General features: G+C 56.7%; 1 protein-coding gene across 1 annotated transcript in view; it reads left to right on the forward strand.

Annotated features, from left to right (window-relative positions):
* LOC133350938 (A disintegrin and metalloproteinase with thrombospondin motifs 16-like) overlaps positions 1-22,040 on the forward strand; it is a 58,552-nt gene that overhangs the window by 31,306 nt on the left and 5,206 nt on the right. Inside the window, 10 exon segments of the mRNA XM_061565783.1 lie at positions 1,525-1,846; positions 2,976-3,106; positions 4,888-5,011; positions 7,369-7,613; positions 8,653-8,803; positions 11,533-11,659; positions 16,553-16,763; positions 17,076-17,273; positions 19,713-20,012; positions 21,602-21,743. Coding sequence (XP_061421767.1) covers positions 1,525-1,846; positions 2,976-3,106; positions 4,888-5,011; positions 7,369-7,613; positions 8,653-8,803; positions 11,533-11,659; positions 16,553-16,763; positions 17,076-17,273; positions 19,713-20,012; positions 21,602-21,743 — 1,951 coding nt within the window.

Genomic DNA, 22,040 nt, shown 5'->3' on the forward strand with positions numbered 1-22,040 from the left:
CTGGTGACATCACCGTCACCCGATGCAGTTTAAAGTCGCAGCCATACAGGACGTCGCATGCGCACGATTAATGCGGCCAATTCCAGGAGGGGCTGCCTTGCGTATGTGTTAAGTGACATTGGCTGGGTTACGAAGGATCGCGCATCTGCGTGTGCGATGTGTAATGCGGTATAACAATAATACAAAACACTACTAATGACCGGGGGGCGGGGGGGTTGGAGGAGGGGGGGTCTCAATTAGTCCTGCATTAAGATGTTTGGCCAGTGCCGTTACTCAGACTGCGGCTTCGTGTGGGAGGCGAAGAGCAAAGCACTCGGAGTGGGGAGGGCTCATGCCTATCTCCGCACAGATAGATTCAAGAATCTACTACTCAGGCACCAACGTTACCGACGACGTTCAGCAACATGCACGGGCGTCTCATCTCCCTAACCCTACCAAAGACCCCCCGTATAGCCTTAACAGACTGTTGGGGCAAGTGCTGTAAGCGACGAGCAGCACGGATCAAGGCACAGAAGGGGGTGGGTGGCCAGCACCACGCCCGGCCGCCTTTGTCCCAAGCGGCGATGTACACACACCGCACAGCAGGTACTCATTTGAGGCTGAGTCGACGCAGGGGAGGACCGCGAGCCGTTCAGATGCTGCCCGTCACCGGTAGTTGGCCGCGAGCGGTAATGGAACTCGGCTCGCCGGGTTCGCAGTGCAGCACGCTAACCACTTGCACCACCGCTCCCCAGTGGCGTTGTGACGGCATCGTCGGCACAGGTGATGCGGCAGTCGGTCAGGTGGGGGCCCCCCCAACATTTGATTTGTCTCGCACGATCGCACCCCGAGGATATTTAAATATCGCGGCTCCTCTTGCCCTAAGGGGCCGTCCATAAATGACGTCACGCGATTTGGGACGATTTTTGACCCCCCGCCCCCTCGTCACACGACGTCACAAAAAGTCAGACCCCCCCCCCCCTCAAATATGACGCCACAAAGCTCTGCCCCTCCCCCTCCAAAACCATATTTACATTGTGAAAATAACACATGCTTCAAATCGCTTTAAATTATTGTCATTGTAGTGCGCATTTAATGTGGCGCTGCACTCTGATGTTGTAGGAGTGTTGTTATAACAATAAGTGTTGCTATAACAATTATATATTTATTTGAAGTTGCGCATTTTGATGTGACGTCACATTTCTCAAACCCCCCACCCCCTCGTCACACATCGTCACAATTGTCTGACCCCACCCCCCCCCAGGTGCGTGACGTCAATTATGGACGGCCCTTAATCACATCGCCGCGCTCACGGTTTCGAACGTTTAGGTGCTGTAGGGGGGAGGGGGGGGGGCGCTCCGTTTTAAATAAGGTGCCAGCTACCAAACAACTGCCCAAGCTCCACGTTCCTCTAGATACCAAGATGTTTACAGCCAATGAATAATCCCCGTCATCTGCGAACGAAAGAGGCTTCGCAGCTCGTCGGATTCCATCCTCCAACACGAGTGACAATTCCCCACAATTCTCAACCCCCTGCCCCCCCAGTGGTGCCGACGCGGCCAATGCCTGCGGCACGGCGACGAGGGCAGCCGCCCCATCGACGGCCACTGGTCGCCGTGGTCGCCCTGGTCGGCATGCTCGCGCACGTGTGGCGGCGGCGTGAGCTCGCGGGAGCGCGAGTGCGGCGCCCCGCGGCCCCAGCTGGGCGGCCGCTACTGCCCGGGCACGGGCCGCACCTTCCGACTGTGCGAGGCGCGCGCGTGCGCCCCCGACGCCGTCGACTTCCGATCGCTGCAGTGCGCCGAGTACAACTCGCGGCCCTTCCGCGGCCTCCTCTACGACTGGAAGCCGTACACGCGCGTCGAAGGCAAGCGCGGGGGGTGGGGGGAAACGCCGAGAGAGAGCACGGGGGGAGGGAGGTGGTGGTGGTGGTGGTTGTTGAAGGAAGAGGGGAGATGCGCCGTGGAGGTTGTGGTGGGAAGAGGATGGAGGAGGTGATGGTAGTGATGGGAGGGGGAGGATTATGGGGAAGGAGGTGGTGGGAGGATGGAGGAGGAGGTAGTGGTGGTGGTTGTGGGAGGAGGAGGATGATGGGAGAGGTGGTGGTGGTGATGGGAGGGGGAGGATCATGGGGGAGGAGGTGGTGGGAGGATGGAGGAGGAGGTGGTGGTGGTGGGAGGGGGAGGATGATGGAGGAAGAGGTGGTGGTGGGGGGGGGAGGATCATGGGGGAGTACGTGGTGTCGGGAGGAGGATGGGGGATGGATGGAGGAAGAGCACGGAAAAGGAGGAAGAGGAATAATACAACGGAGAAGACGGGTGGTGGGAGGAGAGGGAGGAGAGGGGGGAGGAGGAGAGAGGGGATCAAGGAGGAGGAGTGACGAAGAGGAGATTGAGTGGTAGTCATAGTAGCAGTTAGTCCAGGTGGTGGCAAGAGGAAGAGATAGACGGAGACGGGAAGGAGTCGGGGTAGGAGGTGTGATAGTAGTGGAAGCAAGGGAGGTATGAGTAGTAGCGTCAGCATCAACATCATCATCTGTCGCAACAGTAGCATCATCATCTGCAGCATCAGGAGCATCATCATCATCCGTAGCAACAGTAGCATCATCATCTGCAGCATAAGGAGCATCATCATCATCCGTAGAAACAGTAGCATCATCATCTGCAGCATCTGCAGCATCATCATCATCCGTAGTAACAGCAGCATCATCATCTGCAGCGTCAGGAGCATCATCATCATCATCCGTAGTAACAGCAGCATCATCATCTGCAGCATCAGGAACATCATCGTCATCATCATCATCCGTAGTAACAGCAGCATCATCATCTGCAGCATCAAGAGCACCATCATCATCATCTGCAGCATCAGGAGCACCACCATTATCATCATCCGTAGTTACGGTCCCCCCCCCCCACACCTGCCCCCCCCCCCCGTGCTGCCCCGTGCACCTGACCTTCCGTGACCCTGCCCCCCCCGCCACGACCTCTGCGCCACAGAGCAGGACATCTGCCGCCTCTACTGCCTGGCCGACAAGTTCAACTTCTTCTTCGCGATGGCGGGCAAGGTGAAGGATGGCACGCGGTGCCACCAGGACCGCCGTGACGTGTGCATCGAGGGCGTGTGCGAGGTACGGTGGCCAGAAGATGTTAACTCCCTCGCCTAGTATACAGGAGGGACCATGGGTTCGATTCCCGACCCTGACGATGCCTGTTTGTTTGGAGTTTGCGGTGTGTGCGTGTCTCTCTCTCTCCCCGTGGTTGCGTGGATTTTGTCTCCGGATCCTCTGGTTGTTCCCCCCCTAATTTAGAATTAACATCAAGCGTTTAGAGAATTTGGAATTTTGGATAATGATGATAAGCCACTTCGTTGAGCTATCATTTGTGGTCAGGTCGCTTCTGAAAACGGGCTGTACCACTCTGGTCAAAAAGAAAAAAGTTTAGTTTTTAATCGTTTTCAGTATTTAAAGTTTATTTTTAAGCCGTCGGGACGGCGCTAAGCAGCATTACAAAATAATCTGCAATGTACACAAAAAACAAAGATCACCTGTATAGCCTTAACAGACTGTTGTGGCAAGTGCTGTTAGCGAGCACCTGTGAAGGCCGCACCAACACACTGCCACACACACACACCCACACACACCCCTCCCACACACCAACACACCCCCACACACCCACCCACACACACCCACCCCCACACACCCCCACACACCACACACCCCCACACACCCCCACACACCAACAGACACACACACCCCCACACACCCACACACACACACCGCCACACACCCACACACCAACACATACCCACACACCCCCACACACACCCACACACACCCACACCCCCCCACACACACACACCCACACACACACACCCACACATCCACCCCCACACACACCCCCACACACCCCCACACACACCCACACACACCCACACCCCCCACACACACACACCCACACACCCCCACACACACCCACACCCCCCACACACACACACCCACACACCCCCACACACACACACACCCCCCACACACACACACACACCCCACACACACACACCCACACACCCCCACACACACACACACACCCCACACACACACACCCACACCCCCCACACACACACACCCACACCCCCCACACACACACACCCACACACACACCCACACACACCCACACACACCCCCCACACACACACCCACACCCCACACACACACACACACACCCACACACACCCACACCACTCAAGTCCAAAAGAAACTCCCTGACTCGGGCCGTGCAACGGACGGCAACGACGGCGCTTGCCCCCCCGCCCCCCCCCCGCCCCCCGCCCCCCGCCCCGCCCCTTGCCATCTGGCCCACGTTAACGGGACTCTGCGTCTGCGGCGTCGTCGCTGCTGCTGCCGCTGCTGCTACTGCCGCTGCCGCTGCTGCCGCCGCTGCCGCTGCTGCTGCGTGAAGTTCTGTTTGCGATTACGGCCATGCAGGCGTCGCGGCTTTGAGGCGCTCCGATTTGTAATTCAGCAGCGCGGGGGTCGGGGGGGGGGAGAGGGTGAAAGCTCAGGGCCCCGTGCGGCTCAAGGGCCCCCCCTCCCCCCCGAGTTTTAATGGAAGCAAGATGGGGGGGGGTGGGGGGGAGACGAACGCGATTTGTCAGCTCGCTTTCAAATCCCACTGAAGTTAAATTCCAGCAGACACGAACACTCGAATTAGTCTCCCTCATCCGTCTCTCTGTCTGCGTCTCTCTCTCTCCTCACTCCATCTCTGTCTTGTGCCTGCATCTCTCTCATCTCAGGAAATGGATTGGACACTTTTGTGGCTTTCCTGGGTAAATAAGTCATCATTATCTCATGCTGTGACCCCTTCTCATGCTGTGACCCCTGTGACCCCCACCGCCCCCCCCCCCCCCCCCAAGGCTGTGGGCTGTGACAACGTGCTGGGCTCGGGCGCTCTGGAGGACTCGTGCGGCGTCTGCCGCGGGAACAACGCGAGCTGCCAGTTCGTGCGCGGCGTGTTCACGAGCCAGCAGCCCGGCCACGGTGAGCGACGCACACACGGACAACATCAACAGCAACAACAACCGACATTCGCCACTAAGTGGCGGTGACCTCACCACGGCGCTCGTGCCAGGCTATGTGCACGTTGAGGCCACGTGAAGCGTCGAACGCCCGCTGGCAGGAGGTCACGGGGCAGACCCAGGTGCCACGGGTCGAGTGACTGAGATGACTGGCAGATGCACCAGCTGGGTCCCCTACGCACACACACAAAGACAAAGATCCCCCGTGTAGCCTTAACAGACTGTAGGGGCAACTGCTGTTAGCGAGCACCTATAAAGGCCGGAACGGCACACGAGGGGGTGGGTGACCAACACCACGCCCGGCCGCCATTGTCTCCCCAGTGGCGATGTTTACACACTGCACCAGGTACTCATTTGAGGCTGAGTCGACCTAGGGGAGGCCCATTACCGGTTCAAATAATCGTCACTGGTGTTGGCCAAGAACGGGAATCTAACTCGGGTTCTCTCGGTTCATAGCGCAGTACACTAACCTTTAATTCTAGATTTGAAGTTTTCGTGACTGCAAGGATTCATACTCTTTGGTTTTTTCGGTAAAGTCACGTGGGTAAAAAATGTAAATAAATTAAATCTCGACGTTTCGGGCGCAACACAAGCTTCCATCTTCAGGTGGGGACAACTTAGCGAAAGTACAACCGCTTAAGTGGCACCAGCACACTTAAGGACGCTTGTGTTGCGCCCTAAACATCGTGATTTAATTTATTTTAATGTTTTAGCTACGTGACTTTACCGAAAAAAACAAAGAGTATAGTAAACTAACCACTATACGCACGCGCACACACACGTGCACACGCATGCGCCAAGATGCACACAAAAAACAAAGATCTCCCGTATAGCCTTTAACATACTTTTGGGGCAAGTACTCCTAAAGGCTGGTCGGACCGCCTTTGTCTCCCGAGTGCTGATGTCTCCACGCCGCAACAAGCGCTCATTTGAAGCTGAATCAACCCAGCGGAAGCTGAGGACCGGCTCACATATTCGTCACCGAGTGAGCAGAATCGAATTGGGGTCGCCCCCGGTTCACAGAGCAGTGCGCTCACCACTACACCACCGCTTCACACACACACACACTCACACATGCGCGCGCTCAGCACGAGCTCGTAGGAACGGACGCGTGCAAGAATGCGTTCATGCGTGCATGAGAGCATGGACGCATGAACGCACGACTGGATGGACGCGTGTGTGCATGCGTTCATCCGTGCGTGCGTGAACGAACGCGCGGATGGATGTTCTCACTCATGCACGCGTGAACACAAGCAACGGCAAATATCTCCCGTATAGCCTGACATATGTTGTGGGGCAAGCGTTGTTAGCGAGTAGCGCCTATGAAGGCCGGCACGGCACACGAAGGGGGTGGGTGGCCAGGCCAGCACCACGCCCGGCCGCCTTTGTCTCCCCAGTGGCGATGTTTGAACACCGCACCAGGTACTCATTTTGAGGCTGAGTCGACCTAGGGGAGCCCCGGAACCGTTTTAGATAATTGTCACCGGAACGGAATCGAACCCGGGTCGCTGGGTTTATAGCGCAGCACGCTAACCGCTACACCACCGCTCCCCAGCAGATAATCATTTGAGGCAGACACTCACGCACATGTTGAGACGTAGCTACTTCCTAAACTCGGTGAGCATGGCGATGATGATTCTTCGTGAATATTTGTGTTTGTGCTTCTTGTGCTGGTGCCATTCCTCAATTTGTTGATTCAATTTTAGATTTTGCTTGGTAGTAGTAGGTTTGAAGCTTTCGTGACTGCAGGAATCCGTACTCTTTGGTTCTTTCGGTAAAGTCACGTGGGTAGAAAAAAAAATATAAAAAAATATCACGCTGGTCGAGCAGTTAAACTGCTGGATTATTTTTTCCGCCTGAGGACGACCACTTGTGTTGCGATGGAAACGTCGTCATATATATATTTTTGTTTTCTTTATTTTAATATTTTTCTACCTACGTGAATTTACCGAAAGAACCAAAGAGTATAGTAGCAGTAGGGTTTGTTTATTTGCTTCGTCGCGGCGGTATATTGGATTGGGACCTAATATTTAGAGTTCATGTACAGCGTTATGGGGTGCTATTTGCACGCATGATGCTCTATTCACCGTCAAGTATAATTAGCATTCAATTCGGCCGGGTGGCTTGCTGGTCGAGTGAGCGGCTCACTTCCTGGGTTACAACGAGCGCCAAGGATCGGGGCTCGAACTCACGACCCCTCGTGCGGTACCAGACGAGGCAGTCGACATCTCGACGACGCGAAACGCGGTGAACTCGGCGTTAACCTGACAGCCCTTACCCCACGCTCACTCCTCCCTCCGCCTGCTGGCGACCCCGCAGGCTACCGCGTGGTGGTAATGATCCCGGCCGGTGCTCGGAGCATCCACGTGTCGGAGGTGAACATCTCGGGCTGCTACCTCGCGGCTCGGGACGCGCGCGGCCGCTACCACCTGACAGGCGGCCACACCGTGGACTGGCCGGGGCGATACGAGTTCGCCGGAGCGGCCTTCAGCTACAAGCGGCCCTACAACAACGGCGAGAGCCTCAGCAGCGCGGGCCCCACCAACGAGACGCTCGTCATAGAGGTGCGGGGGGTGGGGGTAGTGAGCGAGTGAGTGCGCGAGTGAGTGAGAGAGTGAACAGGTAAGAGAGTGAGCGAGCGAGGGAACGAACGGAGCGAGTGAGCGTGTTAGCAGGTTAGTGAGCGAGTGAGCAGGTTAGTGAGTGAATGAGTGAGTAGGTTAGTGAGTGAATGAGTGAGCAGGTTAGTGAGCGAGTGAGCAGGTTAGTGAGTGAATGAGTGAGTAGGTTAGCGAGTGAATGAGTGAGCAGGTTAGGGAGCGAGTGAGCAGCGTAGTAAGTGAATGAGTGAGCAGGTTAGTGAGTGAGAGAAGTGAACAGGTTAGGGGGCAAGTGAGCAGGTTAGTGGGTGAATGTGCGCGCAAGCTAGTGAGTGAGTGAATGAGTGAGCAGCATAGGGAGCGAGTGAGCAGGGTAGTAAGTGAATGAGTGAGTAGGTTAGTGAGTGAATGAGTGAGCAGGTTAGGGAGCGAGTGAGCAGGTTAGGGAGTGAATGAGTGAGCAGGTTAGGGAGCGAGTGAGAATGTTAGGGAGTGAATGAGTGAGCAGGTTAGGGAACGAGTGAGCAGGGTAGTGGGTGAATGTGCGCGCAAGCTAGTGAGGTGAGTGAATGAGTGAGCAGGTTACTGAATGAGCGAAGGAGTAAGGACTGAGCAGGTGAGTGAGCGAGTGAATGAGTGAGCAGGGGGGTGAGTGAGAGAGTGAGTGAAACAGGTAAGAGAGCGAGCAAAATAAGAAACGATCACGTTAGTGAGTGCACGTGTGAGCAGGTTAGTGAGTGAGTGAGCATGTTACTGAGTTAGCGGGGGAGCGAGCACTGAGCATGGTAGTGAGTAAGTGAGTGAACAGGCGAGTGAACGAGCGAGTGAGTCATCTTGAGAGAGAGAGGGCGAGTCACGGACACACGCCATCGACGCCTGCTAGCAACTAGCGACGTTCGCCACTCATGCTCACCATGGAGCGAGTCACCCCCCCCCCACTCGCCATCAATCGTCTGGCGTGACTGTGTGAGATTGTCTCTCTGCTCCGGCGGTGTCATCGCAGCTGCTGATGTTTGGCAAGAACCCCGGCATCTCGTGGGAGTACACGGTGCCACGTGGTGGCGGGTCGGACCGTACGAAGGTGGCGGCCGCGCCGCGACACTCCTACAGCTGGGTGGTCGTGCGATCCACGTGCAACGCCACGTGTGGCCGGGGTGAGGCGCGCAGACGCACGCACGGACACACACACACGGGGAGACACACGGGGGCAGACATGCACACACACACGGGAGACACACACACGGGGAGACACACACATACGGGGAGATACACACGGGCAGAGACACACACACGGGCAGAGACACACACACGGGGTGACACACACATGGAGAGAGACACGGGCAGAGACACACACACGCGGAGACACACACATCGAGAGAGACACACACGGAGAAACACACACACACGGGGAGACACACGGGGAGACACACACACGGGCAGAGACACACACATACACAGGGATACACACACACGTGGAGACACACACATGTAGAGAGACACACACGGGGAGACACACACATGTAGAGAGACACACACGGGGAGACACACACAAGGGGAGACACACACACATACATGGGGAGACACACACATAAACAGGGAGACACACATCCACACGGGGAGACACATACACGGAGACACACACACGCAAATACACACGGATACACAGACTCAGACACACAGACATACAGACATACACAGACACACAGACATACATACACAGACACACAGACATACATACACAGACACACAGACACACACGCATACATACACCCAGACATACACACATAAACATACATTAATACACACGTGCCCACACACACGCATGCATGCACTTACTGATATGAACACACACGCGGAACCACTTACGTACACAAAGATGCACTCACATGAACACACACACGCACGCACACACACACACGCATGAACACGCACGCATACGCACACACACACGTGCCAAACCCCTGCCTTGCCCACCAGTAGCGAGCGCCTCGTCAGCAGAATCCTCTTGACAGATTTGTTTTATTTGGTGACGATCTCGACGCAAGTCGAAGCCAAACCTTCTAGGAGCAAGAGGGGGGAGTGGGGTGGGGAGGCGTGGTGGATTCAAGTGCCCCCAGTGTTTACCTCTCTGCCCCAGACGCGCCCCGGCTCCCACTGCCCACTGGCCGGGGGGGGGGGGGGGAGGGTCTGCGCGTGTCTGGCCTGGGACGGAGAGGGCTTTTTGCACACACACACACAGAGTTTGGAGAGATGGTTTGGAGAGAGAGAGGACTTTGGCGCGTGTGCTCTTGCGTGCCTTGCGCGTGTGGTATAATTATAGTGGGGGCGCCACGCTGGCTAGGAGATGTTAACTACCTCGCGTGGTATACAGGAGGTCGTGGGTTCGATCCCGACCCTGCTGTATATTTGGAGTTTGTATGTTCTCCCCGTTCTCGCGATTGATTTTTCTCTGGGGTCCTCCGGTATTTTTTTGTTACCCTCCACATTTAGAATGAACGCGCGTTCAGAATATTTGGCCGCTGTAAACCTCAACACGATGATAAGCCACTTCGTTCAGCTATCACTTGTGACCAGGTCGCTTATGAAGAAAGAGCTGTACAACTCAGTGGGCCTTCACCTGGTGAAAAAACAAACAATTGTTTGTAGATTTTGATTTAAAGCTTTCGTGACCGCAGGAATTCATCTTCTTGGTTCTTTCGGTAAAGTCACGTAGAAGGGAAATAATAAAATAATAAAAATACAACATATGTATATAAATATATATAAATATTAAATTGTTTTATATTTATAATATTTTATTATTTCCCGTCTACGTGACTTTACCGAAAGAACCATGAATACGTTTGTTTGTAGTTTTAGTTTGTATTGGGGAGCGGCGGCGCAGCGGTTAGCGCTGCGCTACAAACTCCGGAGACCCGAGTTCGATTCCCGCTCACAGGCCACCAATCACAGCAAACGATTATATAAACCGGTCATGGAAGGGTGTAAGAGGTTGGGGGGGGAGTATTCGGGAGAGGTACTCGGGAGAGGTTGCCAAAACGATCGTGAACTCATTTTACCCGGCTCCAAGTAAGGCACAAATAATAGCCGATTGTTTTGGAGTTTTTCAAAAGCCAATTCTTCTTTTTTGCCGAAGGTGGGGTGGGGGGGGGTCTGGCAGGCCGCGGGGGGTGGGAGGATGGAGAGGGGGGGTGGGGGGGGGAGTTGCGGGCGATGAGGATGGAGGGGCTGGCGTGTGTTTTAGTACAACCTGAGCGGCGTGTGGTGGTGGTGGTGGGGGTGGTTCGCGCCCCTGGCCCTGCTGAGTTTGATCAGAATCAGCTGAGAGGGCCCCTTCGCTGCTCTGAATGCGCGGTGAGTGAGAACAGAAACGAACAGCAAAAAGAAAAAGTCCCAAACACAACACGAAAATTAAAACCAAGTGAGGTGGCTCCCGTTGCCCAACAGGTCACCAGACGCGGAGTGCCGAACCGCCACCCGCTGACATTCTTGGGTTCTAAACCGGGTGTCATGCGCCTCGGATTATACCGGGTTCGAATGCGAAGTAGGCTTAGCGGCTCGAAACGCTGAGCCTTGCACCCGCTGAGATTCTCGAGTTCGAATCCGGGTTCCAAGCCCCTGGGATCAAAGCAGGTTCTCAAACGAGTTGGCCCAGCAGGTGATGACGCCGAGTCGGCACCCGCAGAGATCGAACCCACGACCACCTGCATACCAGGCGAGGGAGATAACATCTCGCCATTGCAAGGCAGGACACGCCGGGAAAAAAAATAACACGAAACCGGCAGCCCTCGGATTTGATGGCCTCGGGTTCCACCCCCTGACGGGAACGACCCCACCCCTCTCTCGCCCCTGCCCCCTGCCCCCCACCATCCGTCCATCGCAGGGAAACTCACCACGAGGCCCGTGTGCCTCCAAGACCGCAAGCTGCCAGTCAACGGCAGCCGATGCAGCCACAAGGTCAAGCCCCCGAGCCGCGTGCTGCCCTGCAATGAGCAGCCCTGCCCGCCGAGGTGAGCAGAGAAGGCGCAAGGGGGGGGAAGGGGTGGGACTGCCTGCCCCCCCCACACCCCCCCACACCCCTCCCCTACAGGCCCTTGCCCCTCCGTGCTCGGTGCTGACGCTGCCCCACAGTAACGCGCGCACTCACACACACGATACCCCAATAGGCTGTGCAGACTGCTGGGGAAAGTTCTGTTTGCGAGAAGCTCCTATAATGGTGAGACAAATATCCCCCGTAAAGCCTTCGTGGAAAGTTGGGGCAAGTGCTGTGAGCGAGCAGTTCATATTAAGGGGGTGGGTGACCAAGACCACGCCCGGCCGCCTTTGCCTCCAGAAATAGCGATTTTTACACACCGCAGCAGGTACTACTTTGAGGCTGAGTCGACCTAGGGGGAGGCCCAGGACCGGTTCATATAATTGTCAGTGCTGTTGGCCGTGAGCGCGAACCGTTCACCACTGCTCCCCACACACACACACCCACACGCACACCCATACACCCACACACACCCACCCACACACACATCCACACACACACACCTACACACCCACACACACACCCACAAACACACATCCACACACACACACCCCACCCACACACACCCACACACACACACACCCACACACCACACCCACACACACACCAACACACACACCCACAACAACACACACACACCCACCCACGCACACCCACACACACCCAAACACACACCCACACACGCGTGCATGAGGCTCAGAGGGAGGATCGTACTTGAGGAGCGGATGCCAAGAGGCCAGGAGAGAGCCTCTCACTGCTCCACTATGAGGGGGGGAGTCGGGGAGAGGGGGGGGGGTAGAGAGTAGGGGGGGGGGCACCAGGGTCACATTTTCTCCGTGCCCAGTCAACGAGGGGGATCCTCGGTATTTAACGTGGGGGGGGGGGGGGGCAAGCGGGAGGTGGGGCCGTGGGGGGGAGTGTGTGTGTGTGTTGGTATGTGTGCGTGCGCGTGTGTATGTCTGTGTTCACGTGTTCTGTGAGGAGCGCTGGCGCGGTGCATAGCGGTAGTGTAGCGGTTAGCACTACGCTGCGCTACGAACCCGGCGGCCCAACCTCGACTCACGGCCAACGCCAGTGACCATTATCTGTACCGGTCGTGGGCCTCCCCTAGGTCGACTCAGCCTCAAATGAGTAACCTGGTGCGGTGTGTAAAATCATCGCCACTGGGGAGATATGTACGGCCGGGCGTGGTGCTGGCCACCCACCCCCTCCCGATCTGTGCCGGCCTTCATAGGTGCTCGCTAACAGCACTTGCCCCAGCAGTCTGTTGAGGCTATGCGGGGGATCTTTGTCTGTGTGTGAGTGAGAGCGCGGGAGACCATCGGGGTGGTTGAGCCCGGGAGGCTGCTGGTGACTTGATTAGATTTCCCCGCTCTTTCTCTCTCTCACTCTCTCCATCCCTTAATATTCGCCTCTTTTAAAAAATATATATATATATTAAAAATAAATAACCGCGGCGGGTTTGGAATGCCACGTTGATTTGTGTTGCCCTGGGAGGGCTTGGGGGGCGAGGGGGGGGGGAGATTGGCATAGCTTGTGGACTGCGTGGATTTCAGAATTACTTGTGGAATCCGATGAGCCATAAAGCTCTGTTTTCACAGATGTCCGGTAGATTTGAGTTGAGAGAGCTATGGAGGAATTAACGTTAGCCACGCGGCAGGGAATCGAACTCATAAGTCGCCGGGTTCCTTGCAAGATTGCGAATATCTGAACCGGTAAGGAGCCTCATCTAGGTCTACTCAGCCTTAAATGAGTACAATATCTGGTGCATTGTGTAAACACCACCACTGGGAAGGCAAAGTCGGCATGCCGAGGTCGGTGTTAGTCAACCACCCCGTCGTGTGCCATGCCGGCCTTAATAGGTGCTCGCAGACATCTCTTGTCCCAACTCTGTAAAGGGTATACGGGGGGTCGTTGCCTTTGACACACGCACAAAATAACAAACACAAAAATAACACACACATTCATTCATATGAGCAAAGACAAAGATCCCCCCCCCCGTATAGCCTTAACAGACTGCTGGGGCAAGTGCTGTTAGCGAGTAGCGCCTATGAAGGCCGCAACGTCACACGAGGGGGGGGGGGGTGGCCAGCACCACGCCCGGCCGACTGGGGTGGGTGGTGGTGGTGTTGGCACGGCAGAGGGCGAGCGTCTCTGTCTAGTGGGGTGTGGTGGGGGGTGAGCCAGTCCAGCTGGCACGGATTAGCCGCCTCGCCTCGGCAACACTGACGGATGGGGGGGGGGTCGTGGGGGTGGTGGGGGGGGGGGGTCATGTCTGGCCTCACTCTCTCCGCCACCGGCTGGGGGTGACCGCAGAATAAAGCCGAGAGGCGTCAATCTGCCGAGACGACGCCGCAGATTGAGAGAGAGGGAGAGGGAAGAGAGCGAGAGATAGCGAGCGACGCTCACGTCGCAGTATTTTGGCTCGGCCATCGGCCAAAGACGTTCATCGGTATCGCACGCGCGCGCTCGGGTAATGCGCTCCTGCGGCCGTCTGGAACGCTCTTCCTTCCGATTATTAGGAAGGCACTGGGAGCTGTGCGCTTTTAAATCATCATCATGTAGATTCTCGATTGACAAATTCAGCAATCGCTCGCTCTCGAAGATCCGCATTGCATTGTGTAGAGTCGCATAGAGATCCGTAGACTCACATGGACACGCAGATAATCATAGAGACCCGTGGATTCACAGGGGCGACCCATAGATTCATATAGAGACTAGGAGACACAGAGACTCGCATATTCAAATAGAGACTCACAGATTCACATATAGACTCACAGATTCACATACAGACTCACATATTCACACGGAGGCTCACAGATTCAAGGAGACTCACAGATTCAAATAGACTCACATATTCAAATAGAGACTCACAGATTCACATACAGACTCACAGATTCACATATAGACTCACATATTCACACGGAGGCTCACAGATTCAAATAGAGACTCACATATTCACACGGAGACTCACAGCTTCACACGGAGACCCATTGACTCTGTTAAAAGTGGTGGCTAAAGACCTTCATCGTCTCCTCCGCATGAGACCACCTCCTGCCCCCCCCCCCCGCTCTGTCTATATATATAGAATATAAACACGGCCAATCTATCAGTACGGGCGTCCCGGGATGCGACTCACATTCAGTGGCGGGGTAAACCCCGCACAGGGCATCGTGGCACGACAGTCGCTGGTCGCCTGGGAAATCCGCGGCGACTTTCCCAGAGCTGCTGGTTCGCAGAGAGGAGACTTCCGAGTTATTTGACCTTGGATATTGACCGTGTATATATATATATTTATTCATTTCATTTTCCCATCGGGTGACTTTGAAGAGGAACATTTGGGAAAAAGTTTCCTTGAGTGCAAGGACACGGGGGGGGGGGGGGGGGGGGGGGGCGGGGGGGTGGGGCGAGAGTCCAAACCGAGGAGTCGTCTTGTCAAGCTGAGACGTGGCGAGTGGAGCTGATGGAGCTTTCGGAATGTAGACATCACGGTGTGCTCGATTTTTGTTTCGATTTAAAGCTTTCGTGACTGCAGGGATTCATCGTCTTGGTTCTTTCGGTAAAGTCACGTGGAAGGGAAATAATAAAATAATAATAAAATATAATAAAATAAAGAAAAAAAAAATAATAAACAATAATCAAAAATAATAAATATTTTTATTATGTTAAATTTTTATTATTTTCCTTCCACGTGACTTTACCGAAAAAACTAGGAAGGTGTGCTCGATGTTAATTACCTCGCCTGGTATGCAGGAGGATCGTAGGTTCGATTCCGACCCCTGCCCGACGCCTGCTGTATACTGTATATTCGGAGTCCGCGTGTCTCTCTCTCTCCCCGTGGTCGCGTGGATTTTTCTCCGGGATCCTCCGGGTTTTCTCTCCACATTTAGCATCGACATCATGCGCTTTGAGTGTTTGGCTGTTTCTATATATTGCCACACGCTAAGCCACTTCGTTGAGCTATCATCTGTGGCAAGGTCGCTTCTGAAAAAGAGGTACATAGCTCAGTGGATCTTTCCTAGTAAAATAAAATAAAAAGTTGAATAGGCTAGTGAATCGGAAGAGCACACTAGGGTTATACATTGTCTTAGATGGGCAGACGGGCATACAGGGCAGTCCAATGCACTTGGTAGATGTTCAGACCAACGCAGACTCATACAGACAGAACGACACACGTGGACAGACCAATACACACGGAGAGACAGACAGACATAGACACACAACACACATACACACAGATACATGTGTTGAATAACACACGTACATACAGATGTATGTTGAACTTCTTTCGCACCGTACGTAGCCAACCGTGATAATCGGAGTTGAACACGTAAACACGCACAGACGGAGAGAGAGAGAGTCAAATAATGTCTCAGCAGCATACAGACAGGCCGAGAGACAGACCGACTCAGAAACAGGCAGGCAGGCCGACTGAGAGACAGAGCGAGGTTTACCAACAGACGTATAAACAGACAGACAGACAGAGAGACATGCCAAGACACAACCGAGCAAACAGAGGCATCGTGTGTTCCACGTGGACTCTGCTCTGTGTCGTGTGTCACTGCGCGACAGAGCCGACGCACAGCGGCGAGCAAACACCGCACAGAGCCAGGAGTCGAACCCAGCCCCCGTTGTCTGGGGCGCTGCGGGCACCACGACTCAGCCTCAAATGAGTACCTGGTGCGGAGTGTAAACATCGCCACTGGGGAGACAAAGGCGGCCGCGCGTGGAACTGACCACCCACCCCCATTCGCGTGCTGTGACGACCTTCGTAGGGTGCTTAGTACTCGCTCGCAGCACTTGCCCCAACAGTCCTCTGAAGGCTATACGGGTGCCCTTTGTCTTTGTGCGCGCGCGTTCGTGCTCGCAGCTGGCAGGCGGGCGATTGGGCGCCGTGCTCGCGCTCGTGTGGGGGGCTCGGCGAGCAGAGCCGCCCCGTGTCGTGCACCCAGCGGGCCGCGGGGGGCCGCCTCGCCGCCCTGCCCCCCTCGGCGTGCCCCGAGGCCCTCGCGCCGGCCCGGAGCCGCCCGTGCAACGCGGCCGACTGCCCCCCAGCCTGGGTCCCGGGCGCCTGGTCGCAGGTGGGGTTCCAAAGTTTCACATTGGCACCCTCCTCCCCCCCCATCGTTACCCCCCCACCACCCACCAACATCCCCCCACCTACCCCTCCCTCCACCTCTCCCTACCCCCACCTCCATCCACCTGCTCCACACATCCCCTCCGTCCACCCCCTCTCAACCCACGAACCTCCTCCGCCACAGCGCGTTATTTCCATTTGTTTGCTGGTGAACTGTAGTATTTCGAATCGAAATCGCCTCCAGTGCTGTTGCCGCTGGCGGCAATAAAAGTTGTTTAAGAGTCAAAAGTCTCCTCCTCTCCCTCCTCCCCCCCAGTGCTCCAAGACGTGCGGGCGAGGCGTGAGGACGCGGGAGCTGTGGTGCCGCGCCGAGGGTGCCGGCGGGGAGTCGCGCTCCGTGCCGAACGCGCGCTGCCGTGGCCTCGCGCGGCCCGCACGCAAGGAGAAGTGCTCCCTGCACAAGCGCTGCAAGAGCCCCCAGCACCTGCAGTGGGTGCTGTCCGCGTGGTCCGAGGTAATGACCATTCGAAGCTGCGACTAAGTGTTTAGTTTCACCAGTTCAGGCCCAACTGAGCTATGGATCGCTACTTTTTTTGTTTGTTTTCAGAAGCGATCTGGGCCATCGCAGATGATAGCTCGAAGTCGCCGTACCCAATACCAATACCCCCGCAATTCGGCCACTAAGTGACGGTGACGTCACCACGGCGCCTGTGCCAGGCCAGGTGCACTTTGAGGCCACGTGACGTGTCGAAGGCTCGCTGATAGGTCTCGGGACAGATCCTGCAGGTGTCGGAGGTCGGCTGACTGAGATAACCGGGAGATGCACCAGCTGTGCCCCTTACTGTGCCAACTTGCTGTATTTTAGCCGCCCGGCATTCCGCTCGTTGTTGTGAGCGTCGCTCCTCTGCCCTCCGTTGTTGCTGGAGGGCGACTAGTTGCTGCATTTTAGCCGCCCGGCGTTCCGCTCGTTGTTGTGAGCGTCGCTCCTCTGCCCTCCGTTTTTGCTGGAGGGCGACTGCCTCCAACTGCCCAGTAGCGTCCTTCACGATCCTCCTCGTGGCCGAATCGTCACCTTGTGGAAATTCATTTATAGCAGCCACCCACCTCGCAGGTAGCCCCGCCCACTACTCTCCTAGTCCCGCCTACTACTCTGGAAGCTCCACCCACTCCAAACTAAAACATATTTTCATTTTACCAGGTAAAGCCCACTTCGCGATGTAGCTTGTTTTTCAACAGCGACTTGGCTATCACAAATTATTGCTCAACGAAGTGTCTTTTCATCGCGTGCGAATTTATATCAGCAGACAAGTACTCTCTAAACACACGACGATTCTAAAATGCGGAGGGAAAAACCGGAGGACCCGGAGAAAAATGTCCACGACCACGGTCAGAGTGAGAGACACGCAAACTGCAAATATACAGCAGGCGTCAGGGCTGGGATCGAATCCAGACCTCCTGAATACCAGGCGAGGAAGTTAACATCTCGCCACCCCACGGTAGTGCCAGGACACCGCTGCTGGGCCCAATGCCACGACCACCGCCACCAATGTTACTCTCAACATGGGACCTCTTTGTGCTGGTTGCCTTTTGGTTGAGACCAGGCCCTAAAGAAGGCTGTCGCTGGTGTAGAGAGCAGTCCGTTTCAAAGACAATGCCAAATATAACCGGAGCATGTGTTTGTTTGCATGTTCAACACAAGAACCGTGCGTGGTTAATGCAGGACATGATTCCTTGCGCAAGGTTTCTGTTCGGTGTTTGAACATCTTAACACCATCATTAGACCTCCTTTGCCAGTACCAAAATATAATAATAGGGGTTTTCCCCTTTTTTTGATAGTGCGTTGTCTTTGAGCTTTACGCCTTTTGGCGTCCTCTGGTCTAGCACCAATTGAGTCGAGGCTCAAAAGAAAGCCGTCTCCGGTGTGAATCAATCAGTTTCAAGGACAATGCATATATTCCATTGGTACCTCATTTGCCAGTAAAAAATATAATAATTGGTTTTTTACCCTTTTATCTGCCAACAAAACTGCATTATGACTGCAGGTATTGTGGTCTATGCTAACATGACTCCTCGTAAAAAAGGTGTCAGTTTTGTTGCCAGATAGAAGCGTAAAAAAACAATAATCAATGCATATATTATCAGTGTGTTTCTGTTTACATTTTCACTACAAGTATTGTGGTTAATGCAGACATGATTCCTTGAAAAAAAAATTCAGTTTTGTTGCCAGAAAAAAAAGGGGAAAAACCATATTATCTTAACACTAGTTTTATTGCCAAAAAGGGTATAACCTCTTCCTGTTACTCTCACCCCTTCCCCCTTCCCCCTTCCCCCTTCCCCCTCCCCCCTCCCCTCACCCCTCCCCCTTCCCCACCTCCCACCTTCCCCCTTCCCCCTTCCCCACCTCCCCCCCTCCCCCTGCCCCTCCCCCTCCCCCTGCCCCCTCCCCTTCCCCCTCCCCCTTCCCCTCCCCCCTCCCCCCTCCCCCTTCCCCCTTCCCCCTTCCCCCTCCCCCCTCCCCTCACCCCTCACCCCTCCCCCTTCCCCATCTCCCACCTTCCCCCTCCCCCTTCCCCCCTCCCCCCTCCCCCTTCCCCCTTCCCCCCTCCCCCTTCCCCCCTCCCCCTCCCCCTTCCCCCTGCCCCCTCCCCCCTCCCCTCACCCCTCCCCCTTCCCCACCTCCCACCTTCCCCCTCCCCCTTCCCCCTTCCCCACCTTCCCCCTTCCCCCCTCCCCCTTCCCCCTTCCCCCTGCCCCCTCCCCCTCCCCCCTCACCCTCCCCCTTCCCCCTCCCCTTCCCCCCTCCCTTTTCCCCCTCCCCCTTCCCCCCTCCCCCTTCCCCCTCCCCCTCCCCCCTTCCCCCTCCCCCCTCCCCCCTTCCTCCTCCCCCCTTCCCCCTCCCCCCTTCCCCCTCCCCCCTCCCCCCTTCCCCCTCCCCCCTTCCCCCTCCCCCCAGTGCTCGGCGTCGTGCGGCGTGGAGGCGGCGCAGTCGCGTGAGCTGCGCTGCGGCAGGAAGAGCTCCTCCTCGGGCCGCATCCGGGAGCTCCCCGAGCGCCGCTGCCACCGTGTGGCCAAGCCGAGCGTGGCGCTCACGCGGCCGTGCGCCACCAACCCCGGCGGGGGCGGTGCCGTGCCGTGCCCCCCCGGGGCCGCGCAGCAGCCGCCGCTGCCGGGGGGCGGAGCGGCTCCGGGTCCCACCCGCCGCTCGCTCATCAGCAACGCGCTGTCGGGGTGGTACGCGGCACCCTGGACGCAGGTGGGTTACTGCGGGACGCTCCGTGAGCCTCGGAGTGGGTGGTGGAGGAGGGGGTGGAGGGGGTGGAGGGGGTGGTGGAGGAGGTGGAGGAGGGGGTGGAGGAGGGGGTGGAGGAGGGGGTGGAGGAGGGGGTGGAGGGGGTGGTGGAGGAGGTGGTGGAGGAGGGGGTGGAGGGGGTGGTGGAGGGGGGGGGTCGGGAGGGGGTGGTGGAGGGGGTGGTGGAGGAGGGGGTGGTGGAGGGGGGGGTGGAGGAGGGGGTGGTGGAGGGGGGGGGTGGAGGAGGGGGTGGAGGAGGGGGTGGAGGGGGTGGTGGAGGAGGAGGGGGTGGAGGGGGTGGTGGAGGAGGGGGTGGAGGGGGTGGAGGGGGTGGTGGAGGGGGTGGGGGAGGAGGGGGTGGAGGAGGGGGTGGAGGGGGGGTGGTGGAGGAGGGGGTGGAGGAGTGGGTGGAGGGGGTGGTGGAGGAGGTGGTGGAGGAGGGGTGGAGGGGGTGGTGGAGGAGGGGGTGGAGGAGGGGGTGGAGGGGGTGGTGGAGGAGGGGGTGGAGGAGGGGGTGGATGGGGTGGTGGAGGAGGGGGTGGAGGGGGTGGTGGAGGAGGGGGTGGAGGAGGGGGTGGATGGGGTGGTGGAGGAGGGGGTGGAGGGGGTGGTGGAGGAGGAGGGGGTGGAGGGGGTGGTGGAGGAGGGGGTGGAGGAGGGGGTGGAGGGGGTGGTGGAGGGGGTGGGGGAGGAGGGGGTGGAGGAGGGGGTGGAGGGGGGTGGTGGAGGAGGGGGTGGAGGAGTGGGTGGAGGGGGTGGTGGAGGAGGGGGTGGAGGAGGTGGAGGGGGTGGAGGCAATGGCGGAGCCAGGATTTTCAGGTAGGGGGGGCAACCCCTCCAGCCATGAAACATGATAGAGGAGTTGTTAGTAAGGACTTGTCCCTTGCTTTTTATTCGACTCGTGTGCGGCGATGGCGCAGCCATCGATCGAGGGTCGAATTCGAACCGCGTTGTGTGATCGGCATCGCGCTCGCTGAAGGTGAATGCCTTCAGGGAAGTCGTGTACTGTATACGCAACTGCGAACAATTTTGTCACTTAAAACTGCTTTATCGTTACTTATTGCCAATTATGGACTCAGACTATTGTCCTATCATCTCATAGAGTCCCTGGCACATAATGATATGCTACACAGTGGCAGTGGGGGTCGCAAATTGCCGATTTATTACTAACAAACCCCAATGATCCGATCGAAATTAGAGATTTCGCCGGTGGGTGGAGGAGGGGGTGGTGGGGGTGGAGGTGGTGGATGGGGTGGAGACGAAGTGGTGGAGATGGTGGAGGTGATTATGGTGTTGGCCTCTCAACTCAAATTCGTCAATAACACTGCGTGGCCTTAAAGTAAAAATATATATAATGAATATATGATGGGTCATTGCCCCGAAACGTCGCCTATTGAATATATTTAACGCCTCATTGGCTCATTCGAGCAGTCAAACTCCCTGACACCTGCGCACCAGCGCGTCGCAGAGCGTCGTGGGGTGTTGGGAGGCATCCCATGCGTGCGCGTGGTTTTTCTTCCCCGTTGTGCTGCGTCCATGTCGACGGGGAGCAGTGCGCGGCCACGTGCGGCGGCGGCGAGCAGACTCGCTCGGTGCGCTGCCTGGCACAGGGCAAGCCCGCCGTGGGGTGCCAGCCTCACCACAAGCCGGCCACCACGCGGGCCTGCAACAGCCAGGCCTGCCCAGGACACGCAGGTGAGTCTGGTTGACCCGCAGCGCCACACCGCACAGCACCGCAGCGCCACGGCTGCTGACGAAGGCGGTCCCGGGCGCGTGTGATGACCACTCCGGCCGTTCGTTTCGCCGTCCCGGCCTTCACGTACGTATGTTCAACTTCTTTCCCACCGTACGTAGCCAACCGCGCTCATCGGAGGATCTATGGGTGCTACTCGCGATCGGCACTTGCCCCAAGTTTTTTAATGATATATGGGGGATCTTTGTAATTGTGTGAAGCGTGCTTTGCTACGAGCCCAGCGGAATCGAGCTCGATCC

The sequence above is a fragment of the Lethenteron reissneri genome, chromosome 35 (assembly GCF_015708825.2).
Source record: "Lethenteron reissneri isolate LAM-NWPU_2019-01 chromosome 35, ASM1570882v1, whole genome shotgun sequence".
NCBI classification, from domain to species: domain Eukaryota; kingdom Metazoa; phylum Chordata; class Hyperoartia; order Petromyzontiformes; family Petromyzontidae; genus Lethenteron; species Lethenteron reissneri.